Source organism: Hippopotamus amphibius, chromosome 2 (genome assembly GCF_030028045.1).
Source record: "Hippopotamus amphibius kiboko isolate mHipAmp2 chromosome 2, mHipAmp2.hap2, whole genome shotgun sequence".
In the NCBI taxonomy this organism is placed as follows: Eukaryota; Metazoa; Chordata; class Mammalia; order Artiodactyla; family Hippopotamidae; genus Hippopotamus; species Hippopotamus amphibius.
The window spans coordinates 23963488-23982733 of record NC_080187.1 but is presented as its reverse complement, the minus strand read 5'-3'; the positions used below and the strand labels follow the sequence as shown (position 1 = coordinate 23982733).

At 39.0% G+C, this 19246-nt stretch overlaps 1 protein-coding gene across 1 annotated transcript in view; it reads right to left on the bottom strand.

The window, feature by feature from the left end:
* SVEP1 (sushi, von Willebrand factor type A, EGF and pentraxin domain containing 1) overlaps window positions 1–19246 on the bottom strand; it is a 200802-nt gene that overhangs the window by 8490 nt on the left and 173066 nt on the right. The window contains exons 41-46 of the mRNA XM_057722390.1: window positions 16029–16092; window positions 14108–14281; window positions 12740–12916; window positions 8826–8996; window positions 5785–5880; window positions 3849–3944 (exon numbers count right to left, since the gene is read on the bottom strand). Of these exons, the coding sequence (XP_057578373.1) occupies window positions 3849–3944; window positions 5785–5880; window positions 8826–8996; window positions 12740–12916; window positions 14108–14281; window positions 16029–16092 (778 nt within the window). The remainder of the gene's footprint in view (window positions 1–3848; window positions 3945–5784; window positions 5881–8825; window positions 8997–12739; window positions 12917–14107; window positions 14282–16028; window positions 16093–19246) is intronic.

The window sequence follows — 19246 nt, the reverse complement described above, 5'->3', positions numbered from 1 at the left end:
TATGACAACAGATCAGGCACATAGATTGTCTAACATAACAGATGATTCAAAAGCCCTTTGTGTTTGGTAGGAAACGTATTTCATGGCTTTTTACCAACTTTAATTGGAATTACGGAACCTGGGGTAGAGTTAAAAATGAGCATAGGTAAAATCCAAGGTGAACGCCCAGAGATTTACTATGCAGACATCTCTCACAAGTCCACAGTCTCAGAGCCGAACTCTTCACCTGCATGAATTTACTTGTTAAAAAACCTAAAGATGCTAAAAAAGGATGAAGACCAGCCAGTTTAATAGATCAAAGAAAAAATAAATGCCTGTTGGGAGAAAGCTGGAAATGAGAAATAATTACGTCTCATTATTTCAGCCTCGTTATAGCTTGGAAAGGCAGGCTTCCCCAGATAAAAAATTCATCTTTGGTGAGAGGCAAAGAAATGTCACTTCTTTAATCACTCATTCATAAAATATGGGGAAAATGTCAGCAATCCAGGCACTTGATAAGCACTCAGAGAGGACAAGAAGGAAAACACCAGTCTTTGCCCTTGGGGAGCTTTTCTTGATGAGCAAACCAACAGAATGCGCATATTTGCAATATAACAAAAAGGAAATTATGAAATAAAGCAGCCTTAAAAAATAGCAAAAGTAAAACCCAATAATACACAACTAATTCTCCATAGCTGCTTGCTAATATAAAAAAAATTTACTCTTTTTCAAAAGCATGATGATTTAGCGGTACCTGATTGTACTAACAAATTTTTTATTATTTTCACTTCTCTGTCTAAAAGCCTAACACCTTCCTCCTTCCCTATAACATGGGTGCCCCCAATGTTTCATTCTGGGCCACCTTCTCATGCTACATGCCTTCTGCACAGACTTATTTATTTCCCTCCACGAATGTTTTCCAATGATGACTGACATATCTCTATCTTCAATGTAGATGTGTTTTCTGGGAACCTAAACCATCATCCAATTGCTCGTCAGACCTCTCCCTTTTATGTTCCACTGGCCCCTCAAACTTAGCCTGTCCTTACTTAACTCCTTATCTGTGCCTTCAAACCTGCTCCTCTTGGGTTCTCTATCTCAGTGACTGGCATCGCCTTCCACTCAGGAGCCCAAACTGGAAATACCAGTCTTGACTCTTTTCAGACCTTTACACCTATAACCAATACATCTATAACCAAGTAGTGTTGATTCATCTCACTAACTTCCCTCAAATCCATCCTTTTTGGTCATCATTCCTCTAGACTTCATTACCTCTTGCCAATTCTGCTTTGATAACTCCCTAACAAGTCTCGCTACTCTTAAGTCTTACTTTCTGCCCTTCTCTGTACTGCTGCCAAAATCATTTTTCTAAAAGAAAATCTGATCACATGATTTTCCTGCTTAAGACCCTTCTGTGGCTCAGAGGACATAATCCAGCATCTTGAACTTGGCATGCGACATGCTTCCTGATCTGGCTCTGCCCATCTGTACAGCTTCATTTCCAGCCACGCCCCTACACTGCCTCTATGGCTTCAGCTCTATTTTGCTGATCATATTTGTGTTACTCTTCTATGCCTTTGGCTAGGACGAGTTCCTCCTGGTGACTCCTCTTGCTCTTCCTTTCATCCTATGCTTGTGAAGCCTTTTCTGAATGTCTACACTTGGGTAGTTTACCCATCTTCACTGTCGTCCTTTTAGAGAATTCAATTAGCCTCTAGTCACCTACTTATAGGCCATTCTGCATCCTTCCTTTTCTAGATTGGATTCTGGGGGGCAGGAGCTCCTGTTTTATACACTTCTGTATGTTTACTACTTAGTGGGTATAAGTGGGATATGTGGTGAGGTAGCTGCAGCAAGATTGAAAAAAATAAAGACTATATGGCTCATGTCATTAAGGTGCTTAGTGTCAGGGAGCTAAGGAGCTAAAAGAAATACAAACAAATCAGACCAACTGAGCTTTAAACAGCATGGTTCTAGCTAACTGTGTAATATCTATAGAAATGGAATGTTAGAACATAGATTATCACGGTAGAGAGCAAGTTTAGGCATAAGAGGAAACTTAGGCAGGGCTTTGGAGGTTGGGTCAAGTTTGAATAGGCAGAGGAAGCCATGACTGAAGGGGACAGTACGTGATTGGCAGGATGGGAAGCACGTGTATCAGGGGTGCTGGCACCACTCTACACAGCCCTTGGGAGTCAGAAGAATTTGGGTTGGATGTGGAGACAACAGGCAACCATCTTAGGTCCTTAAACAGGGCAATTCATGCCCAAAAGTAGTGTGTAATGGTGTTATTTTGGAAGTGGAGATGGGAAGGTCAAGTAGTAGACTCTGGCAGTAATCCAAAGGAGAGGTCTTTCACTAGCTGGTGACAGTGGGGATAGAGCAGGATGCAAGAGATACTGTGCAGGAAGGAACAGAAGGAGTGCTGACACTGTTGACCTCAGATGAAGGGGAGGGAGAGTCGAGGATATCTCCGTCTGGAAGCACGGTGACACCACTCGCAAAGATAAGGTGCCTGGGAAAGGGCAAGGCTACATTGCAGGTAGGTTCAACTTTGGATGCGTGAGAAACATAGGTAAATATCAAGGTTGATTTGTAATAAAGAAATACCGAATAGATGGCCATAAGAGTTTCAAATAAAAGCTTCAAGTTTAGCCTCCGGTATTACATTTTCTCCTTTCCTACGCTCGTGGATGGCTCCCTTCTGGCTTTATGTAGGGTGGCTGCACCTCTGATTTTGCCTTTTTACCTTTTACTCCCATTTCCCTGGCTTACTTAGTAACAGTGCCCCTTTCATTCTCCAAAAATGTCGCAGTTTGGAGGCTAAGTTATATGGTCACCCCAGCCTTGGAGCCCATGACAAGCCCTGGTGTCAGCGGACCTGTTTCACTTTACAATTAACCACACTAAGAGGTGGTATAAATATTACTGAGAGGAGGAACAGGGGCGTGTTACAGCTAACACTAAATAAATACAGCAACTTCTATGCTTTTAACAGTTGCCTGAAAATCAGGACATTAAAAAGGTAAAAAAAAAAATCTATCCTTTGAAACTGATTGATTTATTAGACAATTACTGAGAAACCTATCATATGCAGGCACTATGCTAGGTTCTGAGGATATAAAGATCACAAAGAAATATCCCTGCCTTCAAGTGGCACATGATCTAGTGAGGGCAGCGAAAGACCAATAATGGAGCAATTAAACAGATTTCAAAGTACAGTGGGATAAACGCCCGTATGTGAGATAGACGAGGGGACATGTTTGTCACCAATCAATCAGCAACAGTTTGTTACTGTCTTCCATGATAAGGAACCGTCTCCTGCTGAGTTTTTTCACTTTAACCTAAATTGTATTTATTTAGAATCTTGTTCTTTCTCATTACTGCAAATTTAGTGATTTGGCTTCATGGAGATTAAAATAAATATTCTTCTGAACTTCTGCATTATGTTTTCTCTATATTCTGCAAAATAGAGCGGATGACATGAAGAACTGCTAACTGAGTCGACTCAGATGCTCTTTTTTGTCACACGACCCTGCGAAGTGCCTCTGAGGCAGCCACAGGTTCAGCATGGAGGTCGCCATTCAAGGGACCATCTTGAGGAATGCTTTTTTTTTTCTTTTTTGGCTGCACCGTGTGGCACGGGAGATCTAAGTTCCCCGACCAGGGATCAAACCCGTGCCCCTTGCATTGGGAGTGCAGAATCTTAACCACTGGACCACCAGGGAAGTCCCTTGAGGAATTCTTGAGAAACTCTGATACCCTTTTGTTTTCTCTGCCACCTCTGAATCTGAGTCACACTCATCAGTGTCTTCTAGGGCTTCACAGAGTCAAGTCACCAAGAAAACAAACCACAAGAGGAGGCCTACCTGTGTGACAGCGGGACCCTGTCCAGCCAGATGGGCAGTCACACTGATAAGGGGCCACACAGTGACCACCGTTCAGACAGGGAAGAATGCAGATTGCTAGAAAGGAGATCAAAAAGGATTTGATCAAAACACACACACCCAGATATGTTCAAGTGTTCAAAAAACATTTTCCAGGAGGAGTAAAACCTTGGATGACCCACTAGATAATCTTCCCGTATGTGCTGTGTTTATTAATCAGTATCATTGGGAAAACACAATCTGGAAAGTCAATCTGGACCCTCAGCCTGATGTAATGTCTCTAATGCCAAATGCACTCTTCCAAGAGGACACACTGTAATCGACGCCTGCTAAGTGCTATGTTCTCTCTTCACAAAATAAGCAGAAAGTTTTCCATTTATTATTGTTTCAAATTTCCATTACAAATTACATAAAATGGTCTAAGAGGGTTTGGCTGCCTTGAGGTTCTCTTCTTGTCTTTAATTAAATGTGAGAATGGGAGTCAGATGAGCTCTTCCGTGGCTGGTGTTGGCAACATGTTAGTAGTGATGGGTCAGCTCAGCCTGTATTTTCTTGGAGCTGAGGCCTGATGGCAACTGAATCAGGCCTCCCCTACACCCTCCACAGCAATCACTTCTCCTACTAGAAATCACTGAGCTCTGTAAAGAGGCGTAGTCTGTTTAAAAAGAGTAAGATTGTCTACTGGCTTGGTGCTCAAAGGATGGTTCTCAAACCCAAAGCATTGGCGTTATGTAGGACTTGGCTAGAAATGCAGAGTCTCAGGTCCCGACCCAGATCTACCGAATCAGAATCTGCATTTAACTTCTCCCCAGTGGTCCGTATGCACAGTAAAGCTTGGGAAGCCCTGGACTAATGTACTACCGGCACACGTTCAGTGAACTAAAGCCAGGCCTGTTATTACCCCAGGGTAAGTGTTTCCCGAGTCTTTGGATCCTTAGTATTGTAGCAGGTCACACGTGGGAGCCCTACGTGGGAAGGCAGGACTGGGGAGAAGAAGAAGGAAAAATGCAATTCTCTTCTTTCTCAATCACTGTGAGAACACTTGCTTTGGTGAGTTGTTAGCAGCCTAAATTGATTTCCATCCTATATTTCCCTTTCTAGATTAGTTGAAATAGTTACACTTTAAAAAGTTTTAGAATCTCTTATAAAATGTCTGGCCTTAAAAAAAACTGATATAGACCAATGGCCGTCACGTTAATGGCTCAAAGTGATTTACATACTCCCAGTGAAACATGAAATCATTTTATCCATATATATATTTTTTCAAGATATTGAAAGAAAGTATAGTTTAGACATTAAAAAAATTAAAATCATTCATCTACATTCTTTTGGAAATTCAAATTTAAGTGCATTTTCATGAGGATTGAAATTCTATATTAATTTATCAAGCATTGTATAGATATAGGAATACTAACTTTCTTTTCTTTTTTTTTTTTAAGCTCTTTATTGGAGTATAATTGCTATACTCCTTATTTTCTTAATTGGGAAGAACTACCCTTAATGAATGGTGGGCTCCAAATCTTACCTGCGAAGTACTATGTTATGTAATGCCATGAATTTATACCAACTGCAGCAATGAATGGCATAGAACATAAATGGACTTGAGATAAAGGGAGACCGAGGTTGGGAAACCCTCTATTACAAGCTCCTTCCCAAAAAGATTCTTGGAAATCTGTGCCAGGAGGCAGGTGGAGGCAGCTTTGGATGGACCTGGACAACTGTATTTTCAAGGTCACTAATATTCTTCTGCAACTAAATGACAAATGTAAAGCAGCCCTTGGCCCTCTGTCTGGTCTGCTATGGGATTTAAGCAAGTGAATTCCTGCCACTAGTAAAGCCAGTTCCTAGTAACTCCCCTGAGTGGGCAGCTTCCAGACAAACCATGGGGACTCAAAGTAAGATTTGAAGACAGACTCACGCTCTTCACAGAGGCGCCCCATCCAGCCGTCTGGACAGGAACAAGCATTTGGTCGTTGGCAGATACCTCCATTCTGACATGGGAATCGACAGACAGCTGGAAAACAAGCAGGATGGGTTATAAATCTAGGGAATTATGGAAGGGTGGTTGTCAGAAAATAGGACTGATCATTTACACTTCATAGCATTTCCTTGAATCGAGTTTTAAGGAAGAGAAACAAAAGCCAATCTCAAGATTCAGTTGGGGATGAACATTAGGGGCTCAGGAGGGGCATGAACACGCTTGGGTAGTTCTGAGACTGTACCTATCATTTTAGTGATTTGGGGATTCAGGGCAGGAAAGAACAAGGTGGTTTATATAAAAGATAGTTTCTTTTGATGTGGACCAGGGAAATGCCCTTCTAGAAAACTTGAAAATTCTCTTCCAAAGGGGGCCTTTGATGGCCAGTAGCTCTTTGATGCTGCCACAGTCTCTCACTATCAAACAAGTGAAGAAACAAACAAGTAAACAAACACACAACTTTCATTTGACTTCTGACTTTAAGTGACACCTGGGCTAATCCTTAAGGATGTGACCTTCTCAGCATCCCTCTCAAGATGAGTCTGCACATTCTCTTACAGCCCATGTGCTGGTGATCTCACTTCTCATTGTTGCTTCCAGACAATTAAACTTTCTCTTGCAATAACCCTTGCCTCTTTTGTGGCTCATGTTTTTCATTCACTGATTTCCTCAAATCTCTCTGCCCCTGAAGTCATTAAAAACTTCAGCCTTTTTGACTTAAGACATGACACCATAAAACTCCTAGAAGAGAATATTGGCAAAACATTCTCTGACATAAGTTGTAGCAATATTTTCTCAGGTCAGTTTCCCATGGCAAAAGAAATAAAAGCAAAAATAAACAAATGGGACCTAATCAAACTTATATGCTTTTGCATAGCAAAGGAAACCATAAACAAAATGAAAAGACAACCTACGGACCAGGAGAAAATATTTGCAAATGATGTTACCGACAAGGGCTTAATTTCCAAAATATACAAACAGCTCTTACAACTCAATATCAAAAAACCTAACAATCTAATTGAGAAATGGACAGAAGATCTAAATAGATATTTCTCCAAAGAAGACATACAGATGGGCAACAGGTACATGAAAAGATGCTCAACATCACTAGTTATTAGAGAAATGCAAATCAAAATTACAATGAGGTGTCACCTCACACTGGTCAGAATGGCCATCATCAAAAGGCTACAAAAAATAAATGCTAGAGAGGGTATGGAGAAAAAGGACCTCCTATAGTGTTGGTGGGAATGTAAATTGGTGCAGCCACTAAGGAGAACAGTATGGAGGTTTCTTAAAAAATTAAAAAATTTACCATACTAGTTACCAGATGATCCAGCAATCCCACTCCTGGGAATATGTCCAGAACAGGCAAAAACTTTAATTGGAAAAAATACACACACCCTAATGTTCGTAGCAGCACTATGTACAACAGCCAAGACATGGAGGCAACCTAAGTGTCCATGAACTGATGAATGGATAAAGAAGATGTGGCGTGTAAACACACACACACAGGCACACATGCACGCACAATGGAATATTACTCAGTCACAAAGAGGAATGAAATAATGCCATTTGCAGCAACATGGATGGACCTTGAGATTATCATACTAAGTGAAGTATGTCAGAGAAAGACAAATACCATATGATGGCACTTATATGTGGAATCTAAAAAATAATACAAATGAACTTATTCATGAAACAGAAACAGATTAACAGATACAGAACACAAATGGTTAGCAAAAGGGAAAGGAGGGGAGGAAGGAGTACGGGACGAGCAGATACACACTACTGTATATAAATAAATGAAAAGGATTTATTGTATAACATAGGGGGCTATATTCAACATCTTTTTTGGGGGGCAGGTGGGGTGGCACACCATGAAGACTTGTGAGATCTTAGTTCCCTGACAAGGGATTGAACCCCAGCCCTCAGCAGTGAAAGCGTGGAGTCCTAGCCACTGGATGGCCAGGGAATTCCCTCAATATCTTGTAATAATCTAAAAAGGAAAATCATCTGGGAAAGAATGTATATCTGAATCACTTTGCTGTACACCTGAAACTAACACAATATTGTAAATCAACTATAAAATGGAAAAATTGACAATAAAATAAAAAAGGACTTTGGCCTTTTTTCACCTCTGATCCAAATCTGACTACTGTCCTTGTGGCCATGTGGACAACCTATCTAACAACTTGATTATTCTTGTAGTTCCTTGGTTACATCTGTCTTGTTCAGTAGCAGAATTTCTCACTTTTGGTAAATATTTGTAGAATGAATGGAACAATTATTATAATTTATAAAAAAAAAAAGTAGCCTGTGTCATTAGAAAAATGTAAGGCCATATTAGGATGCCTCATTATCTACCTCGTTCCATTTTGCAGAATTTTAAACATAGAAACTTTCTCCCACCAAGAAGATATTATTGAATGCACTCACAAAATTCATCCTTGGGTTTGCAAATTCAATCCAGCAAGTAAAGAGACAGCTCATGTAGACATGGAATGCATACCATCAGCCCATGGCATGTCCAGGAAGACCAAAGGGTGGGCTCTGCTTCTCTGGGGCTGCCTAGTACCTCTTGTCTCATTCTCTGCCTACTGGGTAGGCTCTCTCATCCCTTATGGGACTCAGGGGTCAGGATGGGTGGGTAGAACTGGAATCTGTATTAAGATACCTGAGTGTCCTGGAGGTGCCCTCATGGGCCAGACATGACCCATCTCCCCCTAGTAGCTGGAGAACACTTCCAAGATTTGGAGAGGAGACTTGAGAAGGGAGCTGTGATTGACTCAGGAAGGGGCCATGTGCTGGGCCAGAGGTCTATGTGCAAGCTTTCAAAACTCAAACTCATAAAATTAAGGGAAATGACACACATGTTAAGAGAAAATTGAAAGCCAAGGGAAAAATAGCATGCACACTAGTTGCTGGCCATATCAGACTTCCTACAGCCTCACTAAGAACTAACCATTCAAATATTTCCTTACCTCTGCAGACAGGAGGTGATGTCCAGCTTCCATTCTCTAGGCAAACACTCCTCAGGGAACCCTCCAACATGTATCCACTGTAACATGAGTAGGTGATCATGTCCCCATATTGATAATGTACACCTCGGGCAATCGCATTTTCTACGTGAGTAGGTGGACCACATGAGATTTCTATAGGAAAACAAACAAACAAAATTATTAAGCTTGTGCTACTAACCCAGCCAGTGGATGGGAGAGACCACAATCTCACCTCTAAGACTTAATTTAAAGAGGAGAGATAAAATACACAAAGCTGACCTTTTCACCTACATAATATCTAAAAGACACCAGAAACTAAAAGAATCACCTGCTGCTCTCTAGAAAAATTAGATGTATAAGATCAAAGGTTTTGTCTTCTGACTCATATGCTGAAGCTGAGCTATTTTACACTCACGACAAGAAGTCTCGCCAAAGAGGTAGAAGAATTTCAATGCAGGGTGCTTATCAAATAAGAAGAGCAGCAGCCTGGGGTATCCCCTTTATTCTAAAGGGACAGACTATAAATAAATAAAGGGATAGATTATGAACTGCAGTACTGCAGATTCCATCACAGCTGTTTTATTAGCACCTAGAACAGTGCCTGGCATACAATGGGCTCTTAGTACATATCTGAAAAAATGAGCAAATGAATGACTATTGTCTCTAGCCTAAACATACTCCATTTACACAGCTTAATGAGGTTTATGAAATTCAAGGTTTCACGTTACTTTCCCTCTTTTCAAGACTGTAAACCAGTGACTCTCTTTTAAAAGTGCATGTACTGAATAGTTAAATAAAAATGTTTATAATTTTGCTTTGAGGATTTCACGAGAATCAACTAGATAACTAGAGTTGTTCTGGGGACCGGAACAAATTGTCTGTGGTGTCTCACAAGACAAGGACTGGATTGGAGTCAGGATTCTCGTCAGTGTCTGGTGTGTATAAGGGCTCACTTTTAGATAAGTCTCCGTGAACTGGCTTCCAAAAGGTCACTCTGTGGTCATAATACTATTAAAATCTTGCCAGAGGGGATGATCAATTTGTCTGATTCTTCTAAATTTTTTTTTCCCTCTAAAGTAGTTAAAAGCATTAATTCAATCCGTCAGCTATCAAATATGTATTACTGCCTACTGTGCACCAGAAACTGGAAAGAAAGAAGTGAATTAATGTCTGTACCTTTGCTCAGACAAATGGGTGAAGACAGACAAAGAAAAACTGTCACACAATTTACGAAGAGCTATATTAGAGGCCCCGAGGCCATACTGTAGAAAAATTGAGATGAATGTAACTAATTATGCTTAGGATTGTCAGGGTATGAATCAATGACAGCCGCCTTTGGACCAGGCTATAAAGCTTGAGTGGATCAGAGGACTACTGCTTCCACGTTGCGGGAACAGCATGTAAAAAGATACCAGCGAGTGGATGATTGGTTTATATAGAAGTGGTTATCCAAGCACGGATTTCAGGTCACCTATGTGGGAAGCAGCTTGGGTTCTTATTAAAAACGCAAACTTCCGGACCTTCTAGCTTTTGAGTCTGCATTTTACATACTCTCCCCAGGGGATTCTCACGCACATGAAATTTTAATCACTGATTCGTAGTGATACATAGCAGCATGAGGTGAAAACGATGAGGAAGGTGGCTGCTTTGGGCCCTGAGGAAGGATATCTGTTCTAAGCCAAAGACTTCCTGTCTAACAGAAAATGCAAAAGAGGGATTGAGGATAACAAACAACTGTGGAAACTGTCTCCTCTCCTAGGCAACCCCTGATCTTCTCAAGAATATTGAGGAATAATTAAGCAGGCACTGAAGGGACATTTGTAATAAATGCATGTCCCTCCTGCTTCTTGCTTCCGGTCCCCTGAGTGGTAAGTCTCCGGGAGCCAAGCCCAACGTGAGGCTATGTGGGCAGAATCAGGCCACTTGGCCTGCTTTAGTTCAGTTCAGGCTGATGGCTTTAAAGGAGCCTAGACAGTCAAGGCTTGTCAGGATAGACATACTTAGTTCTTCCCACTTCACTAGGGGTAGATTTCATAAGGATTTGGGACCCAAATCCCAGCTAAAAGTATGATACACACTTTTCTGGAGTAAAATCAAGATTCTAATGCTGCAGTAGGCTGCTAGCTGAAAATTCAGGGATTTGGGGCTATTTTGCAACTCTTCCTATTAGGACATATGGCACATATATACCAATTCATTTATTTTTCAAAACAAGCCTATAGGATAGGAATTATTGGTGCTATTTACAAATGAGAACTCCAAAGTTCAGAGAAGTGAGGGCACTAGTGTAAGTTTAGAATTAGAAATTTTGAGGAGAGAATTCAAACCCAGGTCTTCTCTGATTTCAGAATCCCTGTGGCCTTCATTAGCACATTTTAAATTTCATTAATTAGAGCGCAAGTGTTCTGAAGATGAAGACCGCTGTAGGCATACTATATTTTTATACTATGTAGCTCAGTACCTTGCATCTGGTTAGACTCAATGAATATTTGTTAGTTGACTGCTGTAGAGGGAGTAGCCTGGACCACAAGGGAGGGCAGGATATTGGGCAGGAAAGATGCTTTATGTGTGTTAAGAAATGTCAAAAGTTCTATAAAAAAAGAGTGAAATAATGCCACCTGCAGCAACATGGATGGACCTAGAGATTATCATCTTAAGTGAAGTCAGACAGAGAAAGACAAATATCATGTGATATCACTTATATGTGGAATCTAAAAAAATGATACAAATGAACTTATTTGCGAAACAGAAATAGACTCACAGACATGGAAAACAATCTTATGGTTACTAAAGGGAAAGGAGGGGGAGGAATAAATTAGGAGTTTGGGATTAACAGATATACACTATATATAAAATAGCACAGGGAACTATATTCAATATCTTGTAATAACCTATAAAGGAAAAGAATCTGAAAAAGAATATATATATAGATATGTGTAACCGAGTCACTTTGCTGTACACCTGAAACTAACACAACATTGTAAATCTACTTCAATAAAAGAAAAAAACAGCACGTGCTTATGCAAATTAAAATATTAAAGAAAGTAAAATAATGTCAAGCGGTATCACGAGGCGGCAAGAGACTGTGTGTTACGTATCAGCATGGTGCTGGCCCAGAGGTTTTCCAGTTGTGGTTCCAGGACCAGAGGTACTATCATCAGCAACATCTGGGAAACTGTTAAAGATGCAAATTCTCAGGCCTCACTCCAGATCTATTGAGTCAAATACTCTAGGATGGGCCCAGTAATCTGTTTTTTTGTGTTTCTTTTTTTTTAATTTTTAAATTATTTATTATTTATTTATTTATGCATGCATACTGCACTGGGTCTTAGCTGCAGAGTGTGGGATCTTTAGTTGTGGCATGTGGGCTCTTAGTTGCAGCATGTGGGATCTAGTTCCTTGACCAGAGACCGAACCTGGGCCACCTGCTTTGGAGTCTTAACCACTGGACCACCAGGGAAGTTCCCCAGCAATCTCTTTTTAACAAGCCCTCCAGGTGGTTCCGACACCTGCTCAACTTGGAGAACCACTGTGAAATAATTTTTGAATTGCAAAACATCCATAGCCCATTAAAGACTAGTTTAGGGACTCTGATAGTGTGGAGAAAAATATATATTTTAGATTTAATATTCTACTCATTCTTAGAAGAGTACATTTCGAAAATCTGTTCAGTCAATTCTGGTCAGGCAGGTTTTAGCCTAGCTCCAGAAAGTTTTTTTTCATGTTTTGATTTCAAATTAAAAAAATTTTTTAAAGTAACAACAGAGAAGTTGATGACCATGATAAGACAGAGCTCTAAATATCTACATGTAAGTTGCCTGACTGAAAATTATCTCACAAAGATGAGAAAGCATTTCCCACTAATGAAATCCACTGGATCCCACGTGTCGACTTACTTTCACATTTGGCACTTGTCTGTGTCCACGTCTCGTCAGGGTTGCAGGTGATGACGTTTTGGCCCTGGAGCAGGAAGCCTTCCCTACACTTGATAGACACGTTCTGATCGACATAAAACTCCTTTTCAGAAAGCACAGCATTCTCAGGGATCACAAAAGGGACAGGGCATGGATTTGCTGTTAAAAAGAAAAGAAAATACGTACTGATATTTTCCCTCTTTTCTTAGTTTGTTTCTTTGAAGGTGGAACATGAGCCCTGCTGGAGTTGGGTTCTCAGTGATGATAATATGAGGCTTAAAAATATAGAACCTCAAACATTAAACACAGACTTATTTTGTATCCACATGAAATTATTCGTTAGGATAAAATCAGATAAGATCTGAAAACACCAAGCTATGCAACCACTAACGCATGGTCCTAAAATTCTAAGATGGCAAAGTAAATACTTGTCTGCAGTTGTGGTCCTTCATTGGGGAAACCAAAGGTATGCTAGAGACCAAGGAGTTCTTTTCCTATTTGAAGAATATTAAGGACATAAAATAAATACTTCTCTCTGTCACTGTACTTTCTTTTACTGAACATCCTCCTTTCAGGAGAATGAACCAGAGAATCATCAGATATTTCTGAGAGAGCTGAATATAGCTTTAGACCCACATTACCGTAAACAGAATATTAGAACTTAAACTGTAGTGTTTGCCAGGCTTAGTGATAAAAAACAGTTTCATTTCTACAGGTCTGAAAGAACAAACAGGAAATGACGCTCTTAATGCAAGAGTGTGACACACATATCAATACCAATTTCAAGCAATTTCCATTTTTCTAATTTTCAATGGGCACAAAAGAAGTCTTTGTGAATGAGATGGGTGGGTATCACTTGAATTCCAAAGGTTCCGTTAAAGTGCTGTAATACTTTAAACAATAACTAGAGTTCTCTCAATTTATACCATTTGGGAATACTGTTTTCATTCCTGTGGTGATAACTAATTATCTTCATGTACTATATTTATGTATACTTTATTATATTAATATTGCATCTTACATATATTTTCTTTCACCACCTCTTTCACATCCCCAATCAAATTTATTATATACTTATGTCAAATTTTTTTTGTTAAGTTGCATTTTCTGTTAGTGCCTTGGACCTGCACTCATCCATGGAATATGATGAAAGTGGATTCTCAGACAGGCTGTTTTATATAATACAGTCGATGTTTAAAAATACCCCATAGCATCTGGTTTGGATCTGCACAGATTTCTTTCTCTGGGCAAATCTCACTTATCAGTGAAGTTTCCACCATGTTTTAGACATTTGGGAAACTAATTAGAAAACTGAATCCGATTTAAACCCCTCCTATGGTCAACACACACGTTTGCAGAGAGGAACTGGGTGGCTCCAAGTCCCATTTTCTGTGCAGGAGGCCTCGGGTGCCCCTTCAAGGCTGTAGCCTCTGTTGCAGGAATACACCACGCTGAGTCCAGCAGTACTGTTTTCAACATCAGCTTTCCCATTCAGAAACCCACGTGGAGCTTCACACGTGGTCTCTAAAAACAAAAAGAAAAGCCTCCTCTTAAGTGAGTCTTCCAATCCTTTTTCCTTCTTTTGCAAAGAACTTGTATCACATTTAATAATGTAGAGAGAAAAAAAGAAAACCACAGAGAATAACAGGAATCATATAGAGCATGTTATTACTATCCTGCATTTTAGAGACAGAAACGATACAAAGCATTATCATAGTTTGAATGAAACCTGTTGCAAAACAGAAACAATCCGCTCACTGACACCATAAGCCGTGTCCTATTCCAGACATACATGTTTCCTTCCCATTCTCCTCTCCCCTCCCCTGCACACACATTCACACGTTTTTTGATCATGAACAAAATAATGCTAATATTGGGACTGCCCAACGATGCCTTTCTGTGCCTGGAGTTGCTACTCGATGTTTACGTATGTGTATATACATATATATACACATACACACAGTTCTTTTTTAGAACGAAAAAGTCATATTCACCATTGAATTTCAGCCATACAATATTGCTTAAAAGACTTAAGATTCCTGTTGCATACAAAATCAGTTCATTACTCTACACTAGACAATATGGTTGAAACAACGGTGAGCAAAGGTTAGGTACCCCGAGTTCTAGTGTTAGCTCCATCACTAACTTTCATTTCTGTTATTGCGCAGTCACTTCCCCTCTCCCAGCCTGTTTTCTCTCATTGGTCAACTCAAGGGACTGAACTAGATCATTCAAGAGGCCCCTTCCAGTTTGAAAATTTGATGACTCCTCCAGAATTGTTAAGAGAAAAAAAAATTTTTAAGCTTACCATTTTGACTGGTTTTTAACTACTGTATTTATTATTTTTTTAATTAATTAATTAATTAATTAATTTATTGGCTGCATTGGGTCTTTGTTGCTGCGCGTGGGCTTTCTCTAGTTGTGGTGCGTGGGGGCTCTTTGTTATGGTGCCCAGGCTTCTCATTGCAGTGGCTTCTCTTGTTGCGGAGCACAGGCTCTAGGTGCATGTGTGGGCTTCAGTAGTTGTGGCACAGTGGGCTCATTAGTCGTGGCTCGCAGGCTCTAGAGCGCAGGCTCAGTAGTTGTGGTGCCCGGGCTTAGTTGCTCCACGGCATGTGGGATCTTCCCAGACCAGGGATCAAACCCGTGTCCCCAGCATTGGCAGGAGGATTCTTAACCACTGTGCAACCAGGGAAGTCCATTTAACTATTGTATTTAAATACACTGTCTCCTGGCAAAGGAATCACATGAGCCACATCCCAGGAACAGATTCACGTGCATTCACCCACACCTTGCTAAATACACTTAGCTGCTCTCATACAATGAGTTAATGTAAAATTCCACAATGTGAATATTCATTTATTGGACAGATGTACAAACATCACTTTAAGAAGATGTCAGTACTGCCCAGTACCGTTACCAAGGCAACAACTCTAAGCTTTCTAATTATCATTATTTTGGGGGAAACCCACAAAAAGCAAGTAAACTCAATAACTAACTAGTTTCCAAACAAAATGTTTGTCATTCCAGTGTCAGCAATCTTGTGCTCTATTCCAATTTAATCATTAATCTTCACCACAGGTTTTCACCCTTTTATTGGTTTGGTGTCCTTGAGCAAAAGCCTGTAAAAGGTTCTCAAGCAGTTCACGGAGCAATTTTGTTTTGTTTTGTTTTGTTTTAAATTATGAAAATGACTTACAAAGAAAACGTGGCCACATTGTTATTTTGTGTACTTAGTATTGTTTTGAGGACTAAGTGTGATTTGACTTACTTCTGCAGGTTGCCACCTCTCCACTCCACTGTCCGTTCTCCTGACAGACCCGTTCCCTGTTCCCCTGTGAATCAATGAAAACAGGTCATTGACAAGATGGTACCTCTATAATGAAAAAATAAGGGAATACAAAGTCATCTCAACTGTGAACTTGAAACGCTTGGCACTGGAATGCTAAATAAATTAAGTAAACATAGTTTAAGAGGTAGGTGTAGACTTTCAAAATTGTTTCCATCAAATTACCTCAAAGTTCATATTCTGGCTGCCTAGTGTAATTAAGGTACAGAGTTTTTATTTCACTTTCTGTTTTAAGGATAACTAATTATAACCAATAGCAAAGACTGAAGAAGAATGTGTTTGTAGTGTCAGAGAGGTATCTTTGCTTAAGATATTTTAAAAGTATTTTTAATTGAATTTATCTTTCAATATATGAGACGTACAGCAAAGAAGGTGAATTAGTCTATTTACACCCTTGGACATGAAACACATCAAGATATCTTACTGGTATTGGGACTGAATTTTTTTGACAATGTAGCATATCCATTAAAGGTAAACTTACCCTATTAAGGGCCCGAGCAAGTAAAATTTTATATACTTTGAATAAAAATCTTTCTAAAATTTATTTTCCTGCCTTCTGAAATACAGTAAAAATAATGTAATTTACTTAAAAAAATTATTTATAGTTGTTATTCTCAATGCACTTTTGGTATATTTTCCAATATCCCACAGTCCTTGGAGGCTGTCTTGGGGACTAAGTGTGATTTGACTTACTTTTGCCCCCCTAGAGCTATTATACGCTGAGTTAGGCTAAAATTACTGAGTTTTTATTTATGGATATAATTTTTTATGCGTCCTTGCTTCCTCTTTTTTTGTTATCTTTTACTGTAATCATCAGTGTTCCTAATGATAACCTTTTCCCATGTTTTCAATTCCTAATTTACTATAGAATAAGTAAGATAAATAAAATTCTGTAACATTATGTGCTTTCAAAAAAAGATGAGGTTCTAAGTAATGTGTTAAGGGGCGTGACTCTAAGTCAAGTATATGGACCTCAGCACATGGATTTTGACTCATGGTTTTTCAATCCTCAGAGCTCTCTGGATACATATCTCTTGAAGCTGTGTTCTAAAATCAGCAAGATATCTGAAGAGGAGCTATCGCCTCTGGTTTTTATCTGATTGACTTATGTCTTTCATCCTTAATCTTCTATTCAAAGGTATTTTCTTTGAGCTATCAGTGTAATTACTGAAAAATCTTCACCTATAAAAATTCCATTGACTTTGATGGAAGGATACTTTCTTGACTTTGTAAGAAAATAATTGAACCAATAAAACTAAATGTTTTTTTAAATATATATATTCATTATTTTCTTCTTATTGAAAAAGCAATGTGTTTTGAGTATAGAAAGGCTGGAAAATATGAAAGAAAAGTAGACAGTTTTCTATGGTACTTTACCCAGAGATGAACCCTGTTAACATTTGCTGTACTTTTTCTGTGTTTATATACTTATGTATACACAGTAAAATATTATTCTAGTTTGTGAACTATTTTTTATTAATTTTGAGGGAGTATACATCAAGCCATCAAAGCCAGCTCCCTGTTGGATACTTTCAGAGTGGACTACACTTACGTAGTTAATTTTAGTCAGTAGTTCAGCATTTTTCTTACTAATATTTTTTCTTTCTTCTTCTAATAATTCACATAATACTCTGTTTCAATTATGTCAATGTTTGTTCCAATAATAACTCTTTTCTGTAACTTGCTGTTAAAAATAAATAAGCCAAACACCATCTGTTGGTTCCCTCCTTAGTAAGGTGCAAATTTTATCATGCTTTTCCTTCTTTCTTTTCCTCTCTCTAACCCTTATCTTATTTTTGATGAATTAAACTGGAGTTTTAGATTTAGATTAGCATCAAGTTACTATTTTTGACATAATATATCTGCTTAATCAACAATTAAGTCAGTTACATGAAGTTTTAGAATCATAGCCATCACTTTATTGCTTACTAGCAGTGATTTCAGAAGATGACTATCCCATTTTTTATTTCTCTGCTTTGATTTATTCCTCCGTTGTATGTAGTGATTTTTATTTTGAGAAGATTGCATGTGTAGTAAAATTTTTGAGCTCTCAATGGCTCAAAAAAGTTGTTTACCTTACATGAAAATAACTTATTTACAGAGTAGAAAGTTTTAACATGATTTACATTAGTTGTCTTGATTGCTTTGTCTCATTTTGGGAATAACACTCATACTAGGAGTAAAGATAACTACCCTCTATTGAACTCAGACGATGCATGAAGGGTGCTGCTTGCCACGTTCTTTTATCTCCAGTCCTTGCAGTCACTTTGCAAAGGTGGTTATATCGCATTTCTACTACAGACAGGATGAGACAGAGGCTCAGAGAGGTTCGGTCAGTTCCCCCAACATCTTTTATCCAGCAAGAGCAGAGGTAACAGAGGTCTGCTGGGACCAAGTCCCTATTTTTAACTACTTTCCCAAGCCATCGACCTTTGGTATCTGGGGCAGTTGTTAAAAATGCCAAAATTCAAATTCAATAGTTCTTTTTTTGGTAAGACTTTTCCATAATGGTGTGTTTTTCCATCCAGAGGCATTATAATGTCTGGTTGCCTCCATTTTTTTTCTGACATCAGTAACCATGATGATGATAAGAGTTTGCAACTCTTCATAAGAGTTGCAAATTCTGAGATTTAAATTCGATCATTATTGGCTGGATTTCATCTACCATTTGGTTATCTAGCTATCCAGTTAGCACTGAAAAGACGCTTCCCCCCTTTCGTTGTGTTTTCAAAACAATGAATTTGCTCATGAGCGTCCCCTAAGAGTTACCAACTAATTTTCTTTCAGTATCATTGTGAGTTTACTGTCATTCATGATGTATTTGATGTGTTTCAGTCCATTAAAGTTATTACCTTTATTGATGCTAAAACAGTCTCATCCTGCCTGTGGGAGCCTCATCCAATTGGCTCCTGAGGTTTTTTTTTTAACATGTCACCTTTGATAGGTGCCCTCCTATCTTATATGATGAGCTTTTCTAGGCTAATCTTTCACATTTCATTTTCCAGACTTATTTCTGTAAGTAATTGGACACTAATATTTAGAAAAAGTTTCTCAGGTGATTCAAACATGTAGCTTGGAATAAGAACAATTGCCTTAGCACCTCTCTCAATTTTGTGGTTAACACTGGGATATTTCCAAAA